The following is an 18663-nucleotide window of genomic DNA, read 5'->3' on the forward strand; positions in this document are numbered from 1 at the left end:
AGTCATCTTGTATTGCTGTAGTGTTCCAGCCTACTGAAATCTCTTATGTCCAATTTTATTTTTCCCCACTAAAATTTAATATATAACCTCTCAGAACATGTATAATGCTGTGCCAAAACAGCTGTTAACTAGTCATTTCTGGCTATGTATTTCTGCACAACTACATTTACTGGGATTACTCGCTATTTGAAAAATATAAGTGGAACTACATTTTTAATACTTGTATTTAGAGGTATAATTGTCATTATTTATCAAAAATGTTTTATTAGATTATTAATATATGCTAAGCAATGTACTTTCTGTTTCTTTATGTCTTAGCAATTGTCCATAGGAAAGACTTATTAGTGCAAAAAAGAGGACAGAGATCTGGCAGCCTGGTCTTGCCTAGTTGTGGTAATAACCTTGCAGATTTGGGATTCCTTAGGTCAATAGAAAACTGTCATGTTGTTGCACTGATGCACTTTACCTTGTGGATGCAAACTGATCTGTTTCAACCTTGCCCTGCAAAGAGAGCTGGTATATTGAGCATGGTCTTGGAGGCAGTTGTAGTCTTAGTTTCATGTGAGGAAAAGGGTTTCATGGTGGTTCTCACTGCAGTCATACTGGGTGAAAATGCAATAAGGAACTACATGGGAAGAAAAAAAGGAAACATATCGAAGTCCAGCACCTTTTGGATCCTTGCATCCAGAGGGAGCCCCTTTGATTTTTTTTTTTGGAATTCTGCACGTGCACTAGGAACACTGGTAGTGAATTCCAATGCATGGATTGGGGAGGGAAGGAGGATGGGACAGTAGCAGACAGTGTATCTTGTTTATGCTGGCAGAAAGCATTGTTTTACTTAACCTTTTACCATATGAAGGTATAATCTCCTACAGTATATATTGGTATAATCGCCTCTCAGTATGGCACACACATACATATATAAATAATATTGCACTTTTGCTGTGGACATGGTTGTTTATTGAAATAGAAGTAAGAAACACCAATAAAAAAGCCTTGTCTCTCTCTCTCTCTCTCTCTTTCTCTCTGAAATTCAGGACATATACAGTATGCTATTTTATTTTGATTATAAGATAGTGTGTGGTAATTATGCATTATATCCTATGCTGTGGTATATATACTATATGTAGGCAGATTGGAAGTCACCTCTCCTTACTGAATAACACAAGGAGTTTCCACAATTTGAATAAACTCACAGTAGAAGGAACCATGCCAGACAAAACAGTTCCAAATATTCAAATATCTATCAAAATGTATTAGCTTTTTATATACAAAATATTCATGACTGTTGCTTATCCTTTTTGTGGGCAGTTTTAAACAGGAATTTTGTCTTTTCTAAAGAAGGGGCCCAGAAATCTATTTTGTGTATTTCAATCTGTCATCAGAATGATAAGTTCTTTACAGTTAACTCACTATTTAGCTAGTTGATGGTGGGAGGGTAATACTGCATTCATTGTGTTCACTCATTCATGTGTGATACAGCATTTGCACCGTTTTCATCTTTTTCTTCACAGCAAGCCATTGACAGTGAGGTGAGAGCAGAGGCAGTTCCTTCAGTCACAGTAAAGGTATTGTGCTTAGCTCAAACTGTAGCACTTAAAACACTAGCAACAAATTTCAGCAAACCTTTCACATTTGTTATCCCTTTTACTTATGTCATGGAAATGAGAATAGAGCTTGAAATGCCGTATATATTTACAATTTTATCTCCTTTTTTTGGTGTGGGATGGGAACTTTTTTCTAATTTCCTGCCAAAATTGTAGAGTGATTAGCAAGTTTTATATATCTTCTGTGTTAATTTGTTTTTAAGGAAAAGTCAGATAAAAGATATGTAAAGACTATGGAGTGGAAAGAAGTAGTTTTTGGAGTTTTTCATAGTGGGTGCTTGACAGCATACTCTGTAGTTAAGGATCTAAAACTCTTTCTGTTGGAACTCTGTTTTTGTTTGCTCAGAACTTTTCAGAAATATTCACCTTTGCACAGAGAAAACATTTCAGTTCAACAGGTGAATATTTTTTTAGAAAGTCTGAGCAAAATCTCTTCTAATGTCTTTTTAATTATGAAAGAGTGAAAATAAATAAATTTGTCCTATTTGTAAAATCTTTTTATTCATGCATTTCTTATAGCTACAACAAAAATAGTTTTAATTTGAAACAACATGGTCATAGTCCTCAGTGAAGATTAATGTTTGTGCTTAGTTTTGAAGAAAAGATTTGTGTGCGCGTGCGCATGCGTGCACTGTTATATAATATAAAAATACATTTCTTCTGAGCATTAAATCAAATTGATAGTAATATAACTTGTGAACATGCCACATTAACTTCTAAGATTATTAGCAGAGGAAAATGAAGGCCTTGCTTTTTCATATCTCTGCCCATTCTTTCTCTCTCCAGACTGAGAAGCACAGTGACTGATGAGAACAAATCATAGGCTGGATTCTGATATCTTACTCTGATTAAGTAGCACCTTATGCCATGAGTAGATGACTTTTGTAGAGTAAGGTATTATCAGGAAGGGTTATCAGGATCCGAGTCTACATAAGGGAGATTTTAAACATATCATTCAAAACACAGGCAATAAAATTTGCAACAAAACTGTCTTAACATCAGAGGAGAAAATCATGGATGATGAAAAAAACCACCGTTGCCACAAATTTTATGGTCTCAGTAATTTCTTCTGGAATAATCTGTAACTTCTAAACTTTCACTTAAATAAATTTTCTAATTTTTTCCTCTTCTCCTCCATTGGGGGCTTTGCCATTGACTTCAGCGTGGCCAAGATTTCACCCACAGTCGTTGCAATGTAAACTGTTAGAAAATTATCTCCAGCCAAGCACCACTATTAGTGGTAGAACTGGCCCCTCTCCACTTCTAGTCATGTAAACTGAAGTGTGCACATCAAAGTCTAATTGGGGCTATTTAAATTCTCACATTGTTAACCACAAGCAATTCCTCTATTTTTTTTTTAAATAAGCAAACTGTCCTACCCCACAAAAGTACATGAAAAAAGTTGTTGTTGCAATATTTGTCTCCACTACAAATAATAAACAGTTGTTGCTGGCAATTGGTGCAACTAAAATAGCACTGAATAGTTTGGCTGCTGGTGTAGACAAGGCCAAACTATGTTTAGCTTGTCTGTAGTGTAGACAAGCTCTTTTGCACAGCAAAATCAGAAAAAGTGTGGAAGCACAGAATATAAGGTTCTTAAGTTACCACATTGCTCATGAGTAATGTTTTCTGTTTTTGTTTCTCTGGCCAAATGTGTAGCCTTACAGAATATTGTTTGTATGTTGTTGACAAGTTAACATTAACTCTAGACCCTTAACTTCTGCATTTTTGGACTCTTTCTGATATTAACTGTTGTAATATTAATGTTGGGTTAGCATAGTTTTTACAATTTAATTTATTCATTAGAGAAGCTTGGCTAATACTGGGCACATTATGAAAAAAGATAAGCATATATTAAAATAAGGAAATAACAGATCAACTTGATCAGTATGGCTCTGATTCAGCAAAGCTCTTAAGCATGTGAGTAATCCTGTATTTATTCAGCCAAACATTTCAGCACCTGGAATTTAAGCATGTGCTTAAGTGCTTTGGTGAATAGGGATACAAGACTCACATGCTTACGGTTGACTATATAGCTATATATTTTGGTGAATTGGGACCTATATTAATATTTCTATGTGGCACAAAATATGAGAGACATGAAAAAAGGATAATTCTATAAAACGAGGGATAGATGGCAGTCCTAGATGAGATAAAAGGTGTTTTTCCACCTTTAAAACTGCAGGACTAAAATATTAGACGCAGTAATTTAAGGTAGAAATCCCTCAAGCATTTTTTCCTAGCAGTAATCAATCTACTCTATATTTTGGGGATGGCGGGTGGGAGCCATGACCTAGGGCCTTTCCAAAGCCCATTGAAGTCAGCGGAAAACTCCCTCTGACCTGGGCTTTGGATTTGGGCCTTAGTGAACATTTGGATGTTGTATTAGCCTTAGAGAACCACGTCAGGATGGCTGGGTTCCAGTTGAGTTAGTTTACGCTGGTGCTTAAATGCATCCCTATGTTGGAACTTGGTACAGACAAAGACAGCACGGCATCATAGCTAACCACCAAACTTTTTGGGGAAGGGTAGAGGCAGGGCCGCCCAGTGGGGGAGGCAAGTGGGGCAGTTTGCCCGAGGCTCCAGGCCCCGTAGGGCCCCCACGAGAATATAGTATTCTATAGTATTGCAACTTTTGTTATGGAAGGGACTCCCAAAATTGGTTTGCCCCCAGGCCCCCTGAATCCTCTGGGCAGCCCTGGGTAGAGGAGGACTGTTGTTTTGTTATTGGGAGTGCAGATAACTTTTCTTGCTCCTCTTCATCTAATCAGAACATCCATGCACATAATATAACTTAATCTGGAAAAAAACAGGGCAAAAGCCAAACACTATTGGAAATCAGTACAGATTTATAGATGTATTTATAGACTACTTGGTGGGTAGATTTATAAGATTTAAGCTTTATTTGATGCTGTAAATCAATCTAAATTACACAAGATATTGCAATAAAAATTCCCAGTAGTAAATTTAGATCAATTAGAATGCATCATATTTTCTTACAGGACAATTAATAGTTACTACCAATCATATAAACACACTGATGTCCCTACATCCTACTTTACTGATTTTTAAGTAGAAGCTCTTCATACAAAATAATTAAATATAGTTGATGGAAAAGCCCTTCTTAATTAATGGAATTTCATATTTTTATGATTTACAAAGTTATCAACCTTGGCTCTTATTGCTATAAGAGAACATAAAAACTATTCACACATTACATTTGCACACTACAAAATATGTCAGATTAATTCAAACAAGATGACCTCCTGATTGTGTCTGACAAGTTTATGCACAATTTTCAAAATTAAATCTCTCCTTGGGTTCTGTTACAACAATTACCAATATGTATAACCTGGCATGTTTTCTGCAGTGTGAATAGGCTAATAGTGAATGGATTTTAATCCGTCCAAGTGAGTGAAGTTGTGGCTGTTTTGATTGTGATTATGATACATGAAAATCTGTGCAGGAAACATAAACACATAAGTTTGTGGACATTTTTTTCTACTAGAGTTCTAAATAAGAATTGTATTTAATTCTGCAAATAGCCACTGGCCGAGCAGAAAAGGCTTATAAAATTAGATGCTTACAGGTAGTGGGCAAAATCCTCACCCTTGCTCTAGGCCCCTTTATGTCATCAAAAAGGCCATAGAAGCATAAAAGGAGCCCTAAAGACTCCAGCTGGGAAAAGATTCCCAAGGTGCAGGCTGACAGACTGACAATATCCTGTAGTGTCCTGGACAAATCTTATGGAATTAAGATAAACTTTACTGAATTAAGTTAGATCTTATTGAATTAGGGTTAATACCTTTTTGGTCCATTGTATTAAAAATGCTGCTGTGTTTGTGTTATTATGGAAATGTATCTCTCTTTTCTAGAAGGAGGGGGATGCTAATGTACTTCCACCATTATCAGCCCTTTGAAGCCACTCCACTGGAGAGGTGTATATATACTAGTTCCGACTGGATTCTCCAGGGACCAACAGACAAAGAAAGGATTTTTGGATAAATAGCCTAGTTTTAAACTGTCTTAGGGCCTTCTTCCTTATCCATCAAACGGACAGGACCGCTGATGCACAGAGAGACCTAATTAGGGTGACCAGATGTCCCGATTTTATAGGGACAGTCCTGATTTTGGGGTCTTTTTCTTATATAAACTCCTATTATTCCCCCCCACCCCCGTCCCGATTTTTCACACTTGCTGTCTGGTCACCCTAGACCCAATCCTTAGCATAGGGTTGGAAGGACTGGGCCTTCTGAGGCCCTATGAATCTGGGTGCTTGTTCTGAGCTGAAGCTGTGATGAACTTGTAACCACAGGAATCCCCTTGGGTAGGGATTTGAAGGACTGCTCCAGTCAGAATCTATGTTAGGATTGAGGTGAACTTTGGTAAGCTTATTAGCATGCAGATAGGTTCTTTTATTGTTTTTAATATGTTTTCTCTGCAGTCCTTTTTTACCTTAAGAATAAAATAGGCTTGTATAGAAAGAACTGTGTGGTATTTATAACAGTTGACAATCACGCTGCTATCAGTCTCTGAAGAGAAAGCAAGCAGGTGTGCTTGGGCTGCTTGGCTCTCTGCTGGGAATAAAGCATTAGTGGCAGGTAACTGTGCAGGTTGGAAGTACCCTGGTCAGAAAGGAATGAGATGTGGGTCTTCACACAAGAAAGAAAATGGCTGGGAAGTTGGAAGTCTTAGAGTGGATGCCCTTGCTTGACCATTGAGGGGGAATACAGGCGCTATTGCCCTGATCTGTGACACAGGCACAGTGGGATGTGGCTGCTTCCAAAAGACCCCTTTGCAATATGTAGTGGAGGGGTGGCTGGACTTGAGGTGGGCAGGACATGTCACATGCAAGGCAACATCATATAGTGCTTCAGGGATTCTTGTCAGAGTTGCAGCCCATTGGATAGCCCTCAGAGGTTGCTGTAATTTAGACAGATATGTCTAAATTTACGCCAGAGCCCCCTCCAGCCCCTGTAGCTTCCCAGGATCAGGAAAGCACAAAGGTGGTTTAAAATACCTCAGTCCCCATTCACCTCCCCTGGGGTTGTGAATTCTGGCTTCACCTTATCAGCACAGTAGAGGATCTTACCCAAAACATGAAGAAAAGCTCTGTATAGCTTGGATGCTTGTCTCTGTCACCAACAGAAGTTGATCCAATAAAAGATATTACCTCACCCACCTTGTCTTAGTAAAAGTAAGAATAGAAAAGTGAGAAAAGTATTTGAAATATATTTCTGTTTTATAAGCACGGCATTCACATATAACTTCCCTCTGAATTTAGGTGTCACTATTTTCTCTAACTTTCACAATGTAAATAGATCTACTCAGGCTCAGAGAACTAATTAAACTAACACCAGCAAAGACATTAACTCAGCCCTCTCCAACTCTGTTTGTTTCATTGAGGTTTACACTTCAAAGCCTGGAGCAAACTTTGCCTTTTTATGAACACTGCAAATATTACTAAGTATGGACAATGTGAGGCCTTGTCTACGCCCAAAACTTCACCTTTTTCATCAAAATAGTTTTTAAGATTGATTTAGCTAAACCTTTGCAAACCTCTGCATGGGGTTTATAAGTCAGTTTATATATAAGTTATATCTGTTTAACTTAGTCTCGTGCAATTTCTGTGTATAGATATATTTAATTGGAGTTGAAGCACATTTTAAAAACATTGGGCTAAATTCAGGTCTAGTTCAACAACTGCAACTTAATGTTGTACGTACTTCCTGAACTTAGCCCATTACCTTCATATCTATCCTCTTCCTGGCTAATTTTCTCCTTATCCAGGACAGTTAAAATGAGCTTGGACATGCAAACTAGCAGCTGAGACAGTTCCCACTCACGCTAGCTTCTTGCGGCTGCTGTCTGAGTGTTTTTGGTGGAGATCCCTTCATTCTGGAATTTGCTTCCAGCACTAGTCAGGTAGAGCCTGAATATGGAGACCTTTAGGATACTGTGAAAAGCTCATTTGTTTTTTGAAGAGCTTGTTTAAGGAGGTGGTTTGTTTTTTTGGGGGAAATGTCCTTATTTTTCTGGGGAAAAGGCAAAAAAAATGTTTTTATATATGCTAACTATGATAGGATGCATTTTATAAATCTGAAAATCAGAATAAATACAAGTTTTATTTTTTCTCAGTACATTTTGTCTGTGAACTTTACTTTGAATGATAGCATGGTTGCTTGAGATGTATAGGGTTTGCACAGACTGAATCTCCACATTACATGTAATGCAGGTATGTTACATATGTGTGTTAGGGGTAATATAACACTGGAAAATAGCTTCTGCATGAGGAGTAGATTCTAACGTTGCCATGCCATTTAAAAAAAAAAAAAGGATTCCATGATTTGGTGTTCATTGAGAGTCCTTTTGGTGAAAGAAAAATATAGAGTAACACCTTATTTAAATAAATAATTGCCTAATTTTTTACTATTTATATTGACTCCTGCCATTATTTTACATTGAAAAACCCAAACAAACTAGATATTTGCAAAATAGAAAACAAATCTAATGTATTGCAATTGGATAAGATAAATTAGTCTTGGCTGAATATTACCAAGGAATTTTGATAAACCATCTCACTTTTTTCATCTCACTAGCTGTCAAGGCCTACCATTACATTTTCATGGAGTTTTCTTAGCTGCTAGTTATAGTGGAATTGTGCAAGTGCAAATCATCATTGAATGTGATAATTTTGCTAATTATGCTGGTTTTAAAGTCATAGGTAGATTAATGTGGTGCTTTTGTGTGTAAATACCTTTTTACTTTCAACTTACTTCAGATCACACTACAGAGTAGATTGGCTGTGCAGAAAACAAAATTATCAATATGTGTACAACCTCCTTTAGCACTGACCCATGACCAGTTCATCTTTGATGATATAGGTAAATTCTTCTTTTACTGTTACAAAGTATTTTATAATGTATTGCTTTAGCTGGGATTGTTTCAGCCTTATTCTAAGATTTACTTAGTGACCCTCTAAGTAGACGTGCACCAAGCTTAACTTTTGACACATTGATGAGGATGATTATACTCTCTTTTAAAAAAAGAAACGTCAGTGGCAGTCACAAAAACCCAACAGAATGTTAGGATGTGTGCAAAATCAGAAAGATAGAAAATAATGTTGACAATAGTATACAATCAAATAATGTAATGGTTCATCCTAATTTGCAAACCTGTGTCCAGTACTGGTCCTTCTACCTCAAACAATATGTGGTATTGTGGTTACAGTGCCTGTACAAAGAGCTTCTGCTGAGCAACAGGAGCAAGGAGAAGGTTCAGTTACTTGTGCCCAGTCAGGCATAAGCTTCCTTCTCAGCACTGCCCACTCTGGCTTCCTTACAGCCTCTTTGAAATTCAGTCAGCTGCAGGCTGGATTGCTTTGAAAATTGCAGAGGGAGCTGCAGGCCCCAGAAAAGTGTCCTAGGGCCTGGATCGGGCTCATGGACCATATGTTTGACAACCCTATTCTAAAGCATCTAACATTGGTCACTGCTGAGACAGGATAATGGAATTGATAGATCTTTGGTCTCTTCTGGAATGCCAATTCCAATGGTCCTACTGCATGTTCCCTAAGGAACAGAGGGCTGAGGCTCTGATGCTATGACCTCAATATAGAATTGCATTTGTGTTGAGTCTATCTTATGTTTGCTGCACAGTGACATTTCACTGTTGCATTTTAAGAGAGTTTTGAACTGGAGCATCTTGTTTTGCTTTAAATAATATATAGTGAAGAAAAAAATTATGTACAGATTTGATTGAATTAGTTCAAGGGAAATGTATAATGTAACTTAACCTAAAAATATTTCCTTAGGTATTGGAAAATGTTAGGTTTTCTTTCAGTTGGCCGTATTTATTTAATGTACTTTGTTATTATTTGTAGAGTCGTGCAGATCTAAAGCTGTAGCTCTGTCTGTCTTTCTGAAGGGGAATTGTCCTCCAGCAGAGCTGGAAGGAAATGCTGTGGCTTCCTATAGTACGCCCACAGGTGAGCAACATGAGATTTCAAAGAGTTTTTTTTTTTTTAAAGGTTTTGATTCCCTTATGGCTCTTCTTTCTTTCTTTCTTTCTTTCTTTCTTTCTTTCTTTCTTTCTTTCTTTCTTTCTTTCTTTTTAACTTCTTTAAAATATTGTAAAGTTAATAGCAGTGTGCTGAAGAATTTGGTCTCCTGTTGTTTTAGTTAATATTTTATTTAGCACTATTAACTTGCCCGACCTGTTTACAGAGTTAACAATATACATTTACAACTTGGGAAACAGACTTCCCATGTGCTGTCCCAGCAATTTGCTTCTATCCTGACCTGAGAGGGACCTCCTTTAGGGGTGAGAAGTTAATTACCTCTTTATGACCATTCAGTCCTTGACCTCACTGCAGAGGCTGCCAACAAAAGTGACAATTACTCTCTCTGCACAGAGGAAGAGGATTAAATGGTTGCTGGGACTGATTATTCCTTCACCCTGTTTCCCTTTTAGTCTGTGGAATAGCATTTATGATTGTTTTACTTGTTTAGAATAAATTAGAACAAAACGCGAGTCGTTGCATTTTATAATGACCCCAGGCCATCCATAGTGACACAACAGGTTAGTTTGCCCTGACATCTATTGTCTTTGCACATCTTGCTGGCTAATCAGATGTCATCTAAGGACAAGGAGCTAAGTTGAATGATCCATGTCATGTCAGGACTGTCTCATGTTTAAACATTACTACACACACTGTTTAATTCTCAGTCAGAACGTGTGTGTCTGGGAGAAAACTGGGTGACATTTTATACTACTGGTAAAAGTGAGTAAGTGGAAATACATTGATTTATATCAGCTGAAGATTTGGCACCAAATCTGCTTTCTCTTTTCCTCCTTCCCCACTGGTTGCAGGAACAGAATGGAGGGCATTTCTCCCTCAGGGAATCTTTGTTTCATGTGCTCAGTACTCCCCATACTACCCTGTGTATGTCAGGTAGTATGGGAAGCAGCATTCCTGTAATGGGTGTTTTTCTTGATCTCAGGAAGCCTAAGGACCATTGGATTCTTCAGAGGCTCTGAGAAATACTAAAAAAGTGTTGAGGACAACATATTTTGTTTTCCTTAAGAAACTAAATGTGATGTCATCCAAGGCATTCTTCTGACAGGCCTGGGATTTACATTCTGAAGGAACTGAGTCTGCAAAACATTTTTGCTAGTGAACTCTTAGCTATGGGATTCCTCCTCTCTGGTAGGCCATTAGAGCCTGAGTTAGCAAAGCATAATATGTTGGTTAAGCATTAATTTGAGAATGGATCATCACTGGAGAAGTTTTTCCTGTGATGGGTTGGGACAGTTCAAGGCAACATGCTGTGTTTGTGCTACCTATTTTGGCAGTTTGAAATGCAGTTTTATTTGTAAATCTGACTATAAAAATGGCTCATTGTAACACTGATCTGTCCTCTTCAACATAGATTAGCTGGGTGCGCAGAGGGTAGAGGCTAAAGGATGCTGCCTCATGCTCCAGATCATCTGTGCAAACAGCAGACACAGTTCCTGTTCCTGCACTCTAGGGATGTCCGAGATTGATGGCTTCTAGTGACTGAGCATGCAGTACCTTCCTAAGAGCTCTGTCTGGGGCAATGTGGACATGTCTGCGGACAACCTCTGTGCGATTTACATGTAGCTCTGAGCTAATCTGGTCTTGGGTTTCTTGAATCATACCCCCTGATTTTAGTGATGTGCATTTTTACTGCTTTTTTGCTCCTATTAGCCCTGCAGAGCCAACACAGCAAAGAGAGAATGAGCTGAATGCTTATTTCTTTGCATTATCTAATGAATTATTTACTTTTGTAATAGTTAATAACAATGAAAGAAAATACCCCAGGTTGACTTTCAGATATTGAGCCTGTAGGCCTTGCAGTTAGGAAACAAATACTTGTAACCTGAGGGTACATTTGATCTGAGATCTTTCAAATAAAGTAATCATAGAACACTATTTAGCCATTTCATACAGAATCACTTTAGAATAGGACCACACTTGAACATGTTGTGTTTAATTGTGGAATTTGCCTAGCACAAGGAGCATAAAATAATTAAATAAAATAAATGACTTAATGATTCAGAAGTTCTGTTCCATCATTAGGCTTGGCTAGTTCAATAGAATTGTATACAAACACACTGTCCCTGTTGGAGTTTGTAGAATCAAGTCCTCAGATAGCACTTAGGTCCATGAAAAAATATTCTTTCATTGTCTGATTATATCTGAATAGGAGCCTTTCATTAAAATGGATTTTTGTTTGTTTAAATGATCCAGCATTGTGGGTCAAATTTATGGTTGGTGTAACTCTGTGGAATTCAATACAGTTTAATTTAATTTGTTTTTACTGAGTTGGATGGAGTTACACGAGGGATGAATCTGGCCTTTTCTGGTTATTTTTGGTTAGTGTTACATCTTATATATTTAGACACACTAAAAAAAAACACTTATTGGATTTTGCCTTTAACAAAAGTTACATTTATTTTTTCTAAACTGTTAATGATTACGTCTCTTCTTTGATTCCTCTTTAAATAATATCTTACATATTCTTCCTTTTTTTCTCTCCCTTCATTCTGTTGCTGATTATGATGTAGATCTCAATCCTGAAGGTGAGTGAAAGAAAAGATTGTTATAACTGACAGCTGATTTTCAATGAAGCAGATTTGGAAGTGAACTGTGAATGTACTTTTTAGGAGGTGACTCTTACAAGCTTTTATATCCTCCTTGGAACAATGTGCTGGCTTGGCACTGCTCTAGGGATGACTGCTGGGAATTATGGGAGAGATTGAGGCTTAGACGTAAGGGGAGAGTTATCCATAGGAAAAGTAGGATGCACCAATGATGATTTTTTATTGACTTATAATACATTTTCACCTGCATAACATTGGAATCTACAATATTAAAATGTTTTATTCCATCTTGATGACAGTGATGGAAAATATAATTATGTTATTATTGCTTACTGTATCTTTAGCCACCTTTCTTCTTACAGTGCTATCTATAGCTCATCACCTTCAGCTGAATTTAAACATAATATTATTTAACCTTTCTTATTGTGAAAAAGCCCTCAGGATTTGAACTGGTGCCATGTTATCTGTGCACAGAGTGAAACAGTAGCTCTCAGACTGGTGTGAATTGCTTGCATTCATCCCAGTTCTTAGAACTGTCTTATGGAAGGCTGAAAGTTGATTTCTAGATGATTAAAAATACTAGCACAAATGTTGTTCAAAATGTAGCCATGATTAGGACAGGTATCATGGCGTCAAGTGGTGCCCAGCGGTCAAAGTAACATTACACAGGAGGATAAAAGAGGAATAGAAAGGTAGCTAGCATCTAGGTAAGCTGAAAAAGGACAGTTCTTGAGTTTTGGAGGCTCCCTGTTGTCTGGATATGTTTAAAGCATATATTAAGTCCGTGTGGGATATACATTTGTTTTGCTGATTTTATAAGAAATGTATTGGTTGTAAATTCCACGTTCACCCCAAAAAGAAAGAGAAACCCCAGTTTGGGGATCAGCTGGGAAGGAAGTCTCCAGCTGTTCGATTTCCCATTGGAGATAGGGTTGCTTAATGGGCATGTGTTTGAAGTTTTCTCTCTCTCAGCCTCTCTTTCATTACCCATCCATTTTTTAGCAGTCTCAGAGAGGTAGAGCTGAAGCTGCTGCAGCTAGTGAGTAGGTAAATGAGACTGCTAGTGGCACCCTTCCTTCTCTCTCTCTCTCTCTCTCTTTTGCTCTTGGTTTTGCTGAAGAAATAGAGGTACTCCAAGAAATAGAGTGGCTCCAGCCCCGGGGAACAGGATGAGGTGCTCTACAACCACAATTCAGCCACTGCAACACTCCCTATAAAGCAGGAGGAGTGGCTGCAATGAAAATACTGTTTGTTTCCATCTGTTCTGGAGAGTGAGGCCAGCTACATGGGACCCAGGATGGAGAGTAGAAACAGGAGTATTTCAAGCCATCATTGTTACTAAGAATAGTTCTGCCTTACTGCATAGATGTGTTTATTTTAAATGCAATTTGATAGGATCAGACATCTCTTAGAAATGAAGAACCAGATCCTGCAACCTTTACTCATATGAGTAGTTTTTACTCAAGCCAATATTTCCCTCAGTTCAAGGATGAATAAGATTGCAGAATTTTGCCTGAGGATGTATTTATGGTAGCATTTTATTTGGGCTACTACAATGAGTACTACAGTAGTTAAATTCAGCTCAGTCAGTAACAGAAAGGTCATCAATTCTTTGAATATTTAACATCCTGAACACAGACTCAGCTATTTCTTTTACCACTCAAGGTCTTTTTATAAAGGTATAATTAAGATTAATGCAGTTATACTGTGTGCATGTAAGATATAAGTATCATATTTCAAGCAGATACTATTTATATGATGATCTGCTCTGGTTACATTACCAATGAGCAATTCTGCTTTTATACATGGGGGAAAAATTGTTATCCCATCTGCTTTGTTATCCATTATTACTGTATTAAAGTTACATGACATGTGCAAAGTATAACACAATGGTGACAAGGATGACACAAGGCCTATTACCAGACATAATAGAAAGGGATCAAGGAAGTTCTGGCTGCCAGACTTTGGTCCTTCTTTGGATTTCCTTGCTCCCATGTAAAATTACTCTAGCATGCCCAAAGAAGTGTTCTGAAAGAATTCTCCAGTATAAATTTTATACTCTAGTTATATATTTTTTAGCAGCTTTTGGCTCTGCTTCCCTTTGATTCAGTGATTTTTGGACTCTTTCTGTATATACCAGAGATAATTGAGATTTTTTTTTCAGGAAATAAAGTTCTGTTATATTTAGTTTTGATTTGCATTTCGTTTGCACATGTTGAAAAAATATTATTTATGATGAGGCAAACTGAGAGCTGGAGATCCAAGAGCAATTGGCATGATACTAGAAAAAATAAACTTGCTTTCAATATGAAAGTATTTCATAATCTTTGTGGCAAATTCTGTTAAGTATTTCTTGTTGGCAACCCTCTGAAATGTTTCAAGATTTAATATCAAGACTTTTGTATTATGTCATTATTGAGAGAAACAAAAAGATTGTTCACTCCTTTTTCTAGTAGATTATGGAGAGATTTGTAAGAAACTTATGTAAAGTTTGTTCAAGTCAGCATTTTGAAAATTCACAAGTTGATTGAGAAACAGTTTTCAGCAAGTGTCCCTGAAACCCAGGGATCCCCCAGTTTTTAAGGCTTGTCTCTGTGTCCCTGACTGTTTCATGTAAACAAGTTTTATTGCGATTTTTGTAAAGTGCTGCAGGCTTACCACCTGGAGGCACTACCAGAAAGTGGCGCTAGTGAAGTTAAGAACAGGGCAGCTGAATTCATGTGTCTCTGTTACTTGGCCTTGATACCTAACCTGATTTTTCAAGGCCTCCCAGTGACCTTGCCTCTGCACAAGTCCGTGAAGCAGCCCTTCCTTGCATGTAGAGCCAAATCCATAGGTAGCAAGAAAAAGAAGTGAGATGGAGCGGGATTCTTTAGCCAAGGAGAGGAAGGTTGAGCTCCTTTTTCTTTATTACCTTCCATGCATGCTTCCCTGATGACTATAATAAATGTCGCTTTCCTGCCTTCACATCTCCTCTGTTCCCACCCCAGCCATGAGAGGGGTCTTAGTTTATTCACTCTGAAAATCTGGTCATGCTAAACATTTAGGTTAAATTAAGACCTGCCCAACTAATCATCTGGAATGGTTGTGGGGATCAGGGGGCTTTAGGACAGAATGGGGGGTTACTGTTCCTGTGAAGCTGATACCGGTATCAGCATGGTAGACCTTTGTGCATACACAGGCTTTCCCCACATGAAAAAACAAAGATTCCCCTGATGGATGTTTTGGCAAAGGAAAGTGGCAGCTGCCTGCTCATTACACCAAGGGCTTCCCATTTTACAGCTTCTAGGACTATTATATTATATTATATTATATTATATTATATTATTTCAGACTTGTTACCAATTTCAAAAGCATTGAGTCTTGGTTTACATGTGTTCATATTCTTGACAAGTTCTGATTTGCATTTGAAAATAAATTTAAAAAAATCATATCTATTAAGAAAAGTGTGTATTTCTGTTATGTTAAGTATAATTTTTCTCCCATTGTTGCTGAGTCCCAATAATGCCAAATGTAATTTTTCAGCAGTATGTTGCTAGCCAAAGATTGTGGCCAGTTCTGTCCATTTCTGCTTCTTTACTGCATTACCAATGGAAGATAAACTTTAATATGCATTTGAATAATAACTCAGTATTGAAGCTGAATAAAAAGTGACTTGCCAGTTTCTTCAGTGCCACCATTCATTTCATGAATAGTTACCAACAGGAGGTCAATGTTAATTGAATGTCAATTTTAATTAAAATAGCTTCCATTGTTGTTTGCAGTGTTGTTGTAGCTGTATTGGTCCCAGAATATTATAGAGACATAGTGGGTTAGGTAATATCTGTTACTGGACTAACTTCTACTGGTGAAAGAGACAAACTTTCAAGCTACAAGGAGCTACAGAGGCCAACCAGTTTTCTTCATGCTTCCCAACATATACAAACAATGGCTGCCTCTGTGAGTCATCAAAGCATGTAAGGACATGTGATATACTCATGTGACTCAGGACTCCATCTTGGGCCAGTAACTTTCCACAGACAGGGGCTGTGGACTTTGTTTGAGACAGTAAAATTCCTTACATATGGCAGAGGATATAAAAAGGCACCTGAGACAGCTCCATTTTGTCTTCATTTACTGCTTCATTTCTCTGGACTGGATTTCTAACAAGAAAGCTCTAAACAAGGACTGATGACCCCCAATCTGTTTGCGTGATTCCAGATTATCACTGCTACAAACCTGATATAAGGACTTGACTGACCTGACCAGACTGGGAGCTGGGAGCTGGGCTTGAGGGGTGGGTGTGTGTAGCAAAGAGATATGGCCAGGGCCGGCTCTAGGTTTTTTGCCGCCCCAAGCAGTCCCTGGGTGGCTCAGGCCGCTTCGCCCAGCCCCGGCTGCAGCGCTGGGGGCAGCCGCCCTGCCGCACCTGCAGGCAGCTCCATGTGCCCCGTGGGGCAACCCCCAGCCCGAGTGTCCCCCACTCGGAGCCTGCCTGGCCCAGCCACAAGGTGCGGGCGCTGCTCCCTGCGGCGCGAACCACAACGCCCCCAGGGCGCCCCCCGTGCACGACGCGCTGCTGCTGAAAGGGCCGGCTCTAGGCTTTTGCTGCTGGAGGCAAAAAAAAAAAAAAAGATGGCCAGAATGCCGCCCTTGAAAATGTGCCGCCCCAAGCACGTGCTTGGTTTGCTGGTGCCTAGAGCCGGCCCTGGACATGGCCGCCCTTGGAGATTGACAGTGAGGTACAGCCAGATGCCCCTGGTGGGCAGAACCAGGAAGGCCATGCTCACCACACCGGAAGTAGAGGGGACAGGAACAGGAAGTATAAAAGGCGGGCCCTGTAGCTCAGTTGAGCAGCATCTGCCAAAGGAGACGGATGTGTTCTCCCCACTGTTGATGCAAGAGCCCACAGAAGACTTCAGTTACCCTGAGGACTCGCCCGAGCTGCCAGACGCAACCAATGCTGAGGAGCTGTTGGGGTTGCCACTGGCGGTGTATCCCAAAGAGACACCAGACTCTCACTGCATCGAGGTACCAAAGCTAGAGAGAGTAAGAAGTAGCCCAGGGAAACTAGACAGCAGTCTGGTTAAGTGCTGGCCTGATACAAGGTCCGCGTGTTGTGGGTGGATCCCTGCTGACCGCGTGGCAGACCACTCCGCCACTGTTAAGATCCTGGGCTGGCACGCAGTGGAGTTGAGTGGGCCTGTGTCCCACTACCCGCTGGGGTGGCAGCCTCCCCAGAAGGCCTGTGAGAGTCTACGGTCCACTGAGCTAGGATGCTGGACTGTGTGGGGTGCTCACCCCTTGCCGGAGCCCCCTAGACTGTGTGGGGCGCTCACACCTCCCTGAAGGCTGGGCTCCTAGACTCTTACCCTGCCTGAGGGTTGGAGCTCTAGACTGCTTGGTGCCCCGCCCTGCCTAAGGGCCTGGGCCCGGGCCCCTGAACTGTTCACTGCTCTACCGTGCCTGAGGGTTTGAGCCCTAGAGATAGCTAATTTCCCCCTTGTACAGACTGCCATTCTAGGTGCGTGACAGCAAAGAAGATTCCCTTCGGAGATTCACGGTGAGGGACCACCACTCAGACCTACATGTGTTCACCAAATAAGGACACTATGAGAGAAGTAGATTTCATTATTCATATATGGAGATATACCTATCTCATAGAACTGGAAGGGACCCTGAAAGGTCATCGAGTCCAGCCCCCTGCCTTCACTAGCAGGACCAAGTACTGATTTTTGCCCCAGGTCCCTATGTGGCCCCCTCAAGGAACTCACAACCCTGGGTTTAGTAGGCCAATGCTCAAACCACTGAACTATCCCTCCCCCCACCCCATTATGAAATGAGCTACCCAAATACCCTGGGAAACTGCTTCAATACAGGGAAAAAAATACTGATTGCACACAACTAGTTGACATCTGCAACCCCACACTGAAACCCATACATGGTATCACCAAGCAATTAAAACCCATACTCGATGGGAATCACATCCTGAAAGAAATCTTTCCTGAACTCTCTCTTCTATTCTTCAAACAACCCCACAACCTTGCCAACCTCATCAGAAGCAAGGTACCCACAGACCAGGGCCTATCAATTCAAAGTGCCACCAGCTCCTGCCATAACAACAGATGCAAAACTTGTATATGTGTATCCACTGCTATGATGATCAGTACTCCCCATGCCACATGTTTCAAGATCCATCAGTCCTACACATGGCTATCACAACATGTGGTGTACCTCATCCAGTGAACTAAATGCCCCAATAACAACTAGGTGGATGAAACCAGGCAATCACTATGCTTTCAAATGAACTCACACAGAAAAATGATGGAAGACAAAAACCCTATAAACACTTTTCACAAAATGATCACTCCATATCTGATCTCTCAGTCCTTGCCCTCAAAGGAAATCTGCACAACACCTTCAGAAGCCTGGGAGCTTACATTCATAACTT

At 39.6% G+C, this 18663-nt stretch overlaps 1 protein-coding gene across 1 annotated transcript in view; it reads left to right on the top strand.

The window, feature by feature from the left end:
• Window positions 1–18663, top strand: part of LOC113409489 (protein PTHB1-like) — a 476973-nt gene that overhangs the window by 86485 nt on the left and 371825 nt on the right. The window contains exons 12-15 of the mRNA XM_026663464.2: window positions 1515–1568; window positions 8389–8491; window positions 9490–9594; window positions 12198–12212. Coding sequence (XP_026519249.1) covers window positions 1515–1568; window positions 8389–8491; window positions 9490–9594; window positions 12198–12212 — 277 coding nt within the window. The remainder of the gene's footprint in view (window positions 1–1514; window positions 1569–8388; window positions 8492–9489; window positions 9595–12197; window positions 12213–18663) is intronic.

The sequence above is a fragment of the Terrapene carolina genome, unplaced genomic scaffold (genome assembly GCF_002925995.2).
Source record: "Terrapene carolina triunguis isolate 2854851 unplaced genomic scaffold, T_m_triunguis-2.0 Scaffold33715, whole genome shotgun sequence".
NCBI classification, from domain to species: domain Eukaryota; kingdom Metazoa; phylum Chordata; order Testudines; family Emydidae; genus Terrapene; species Terrapene triunguis.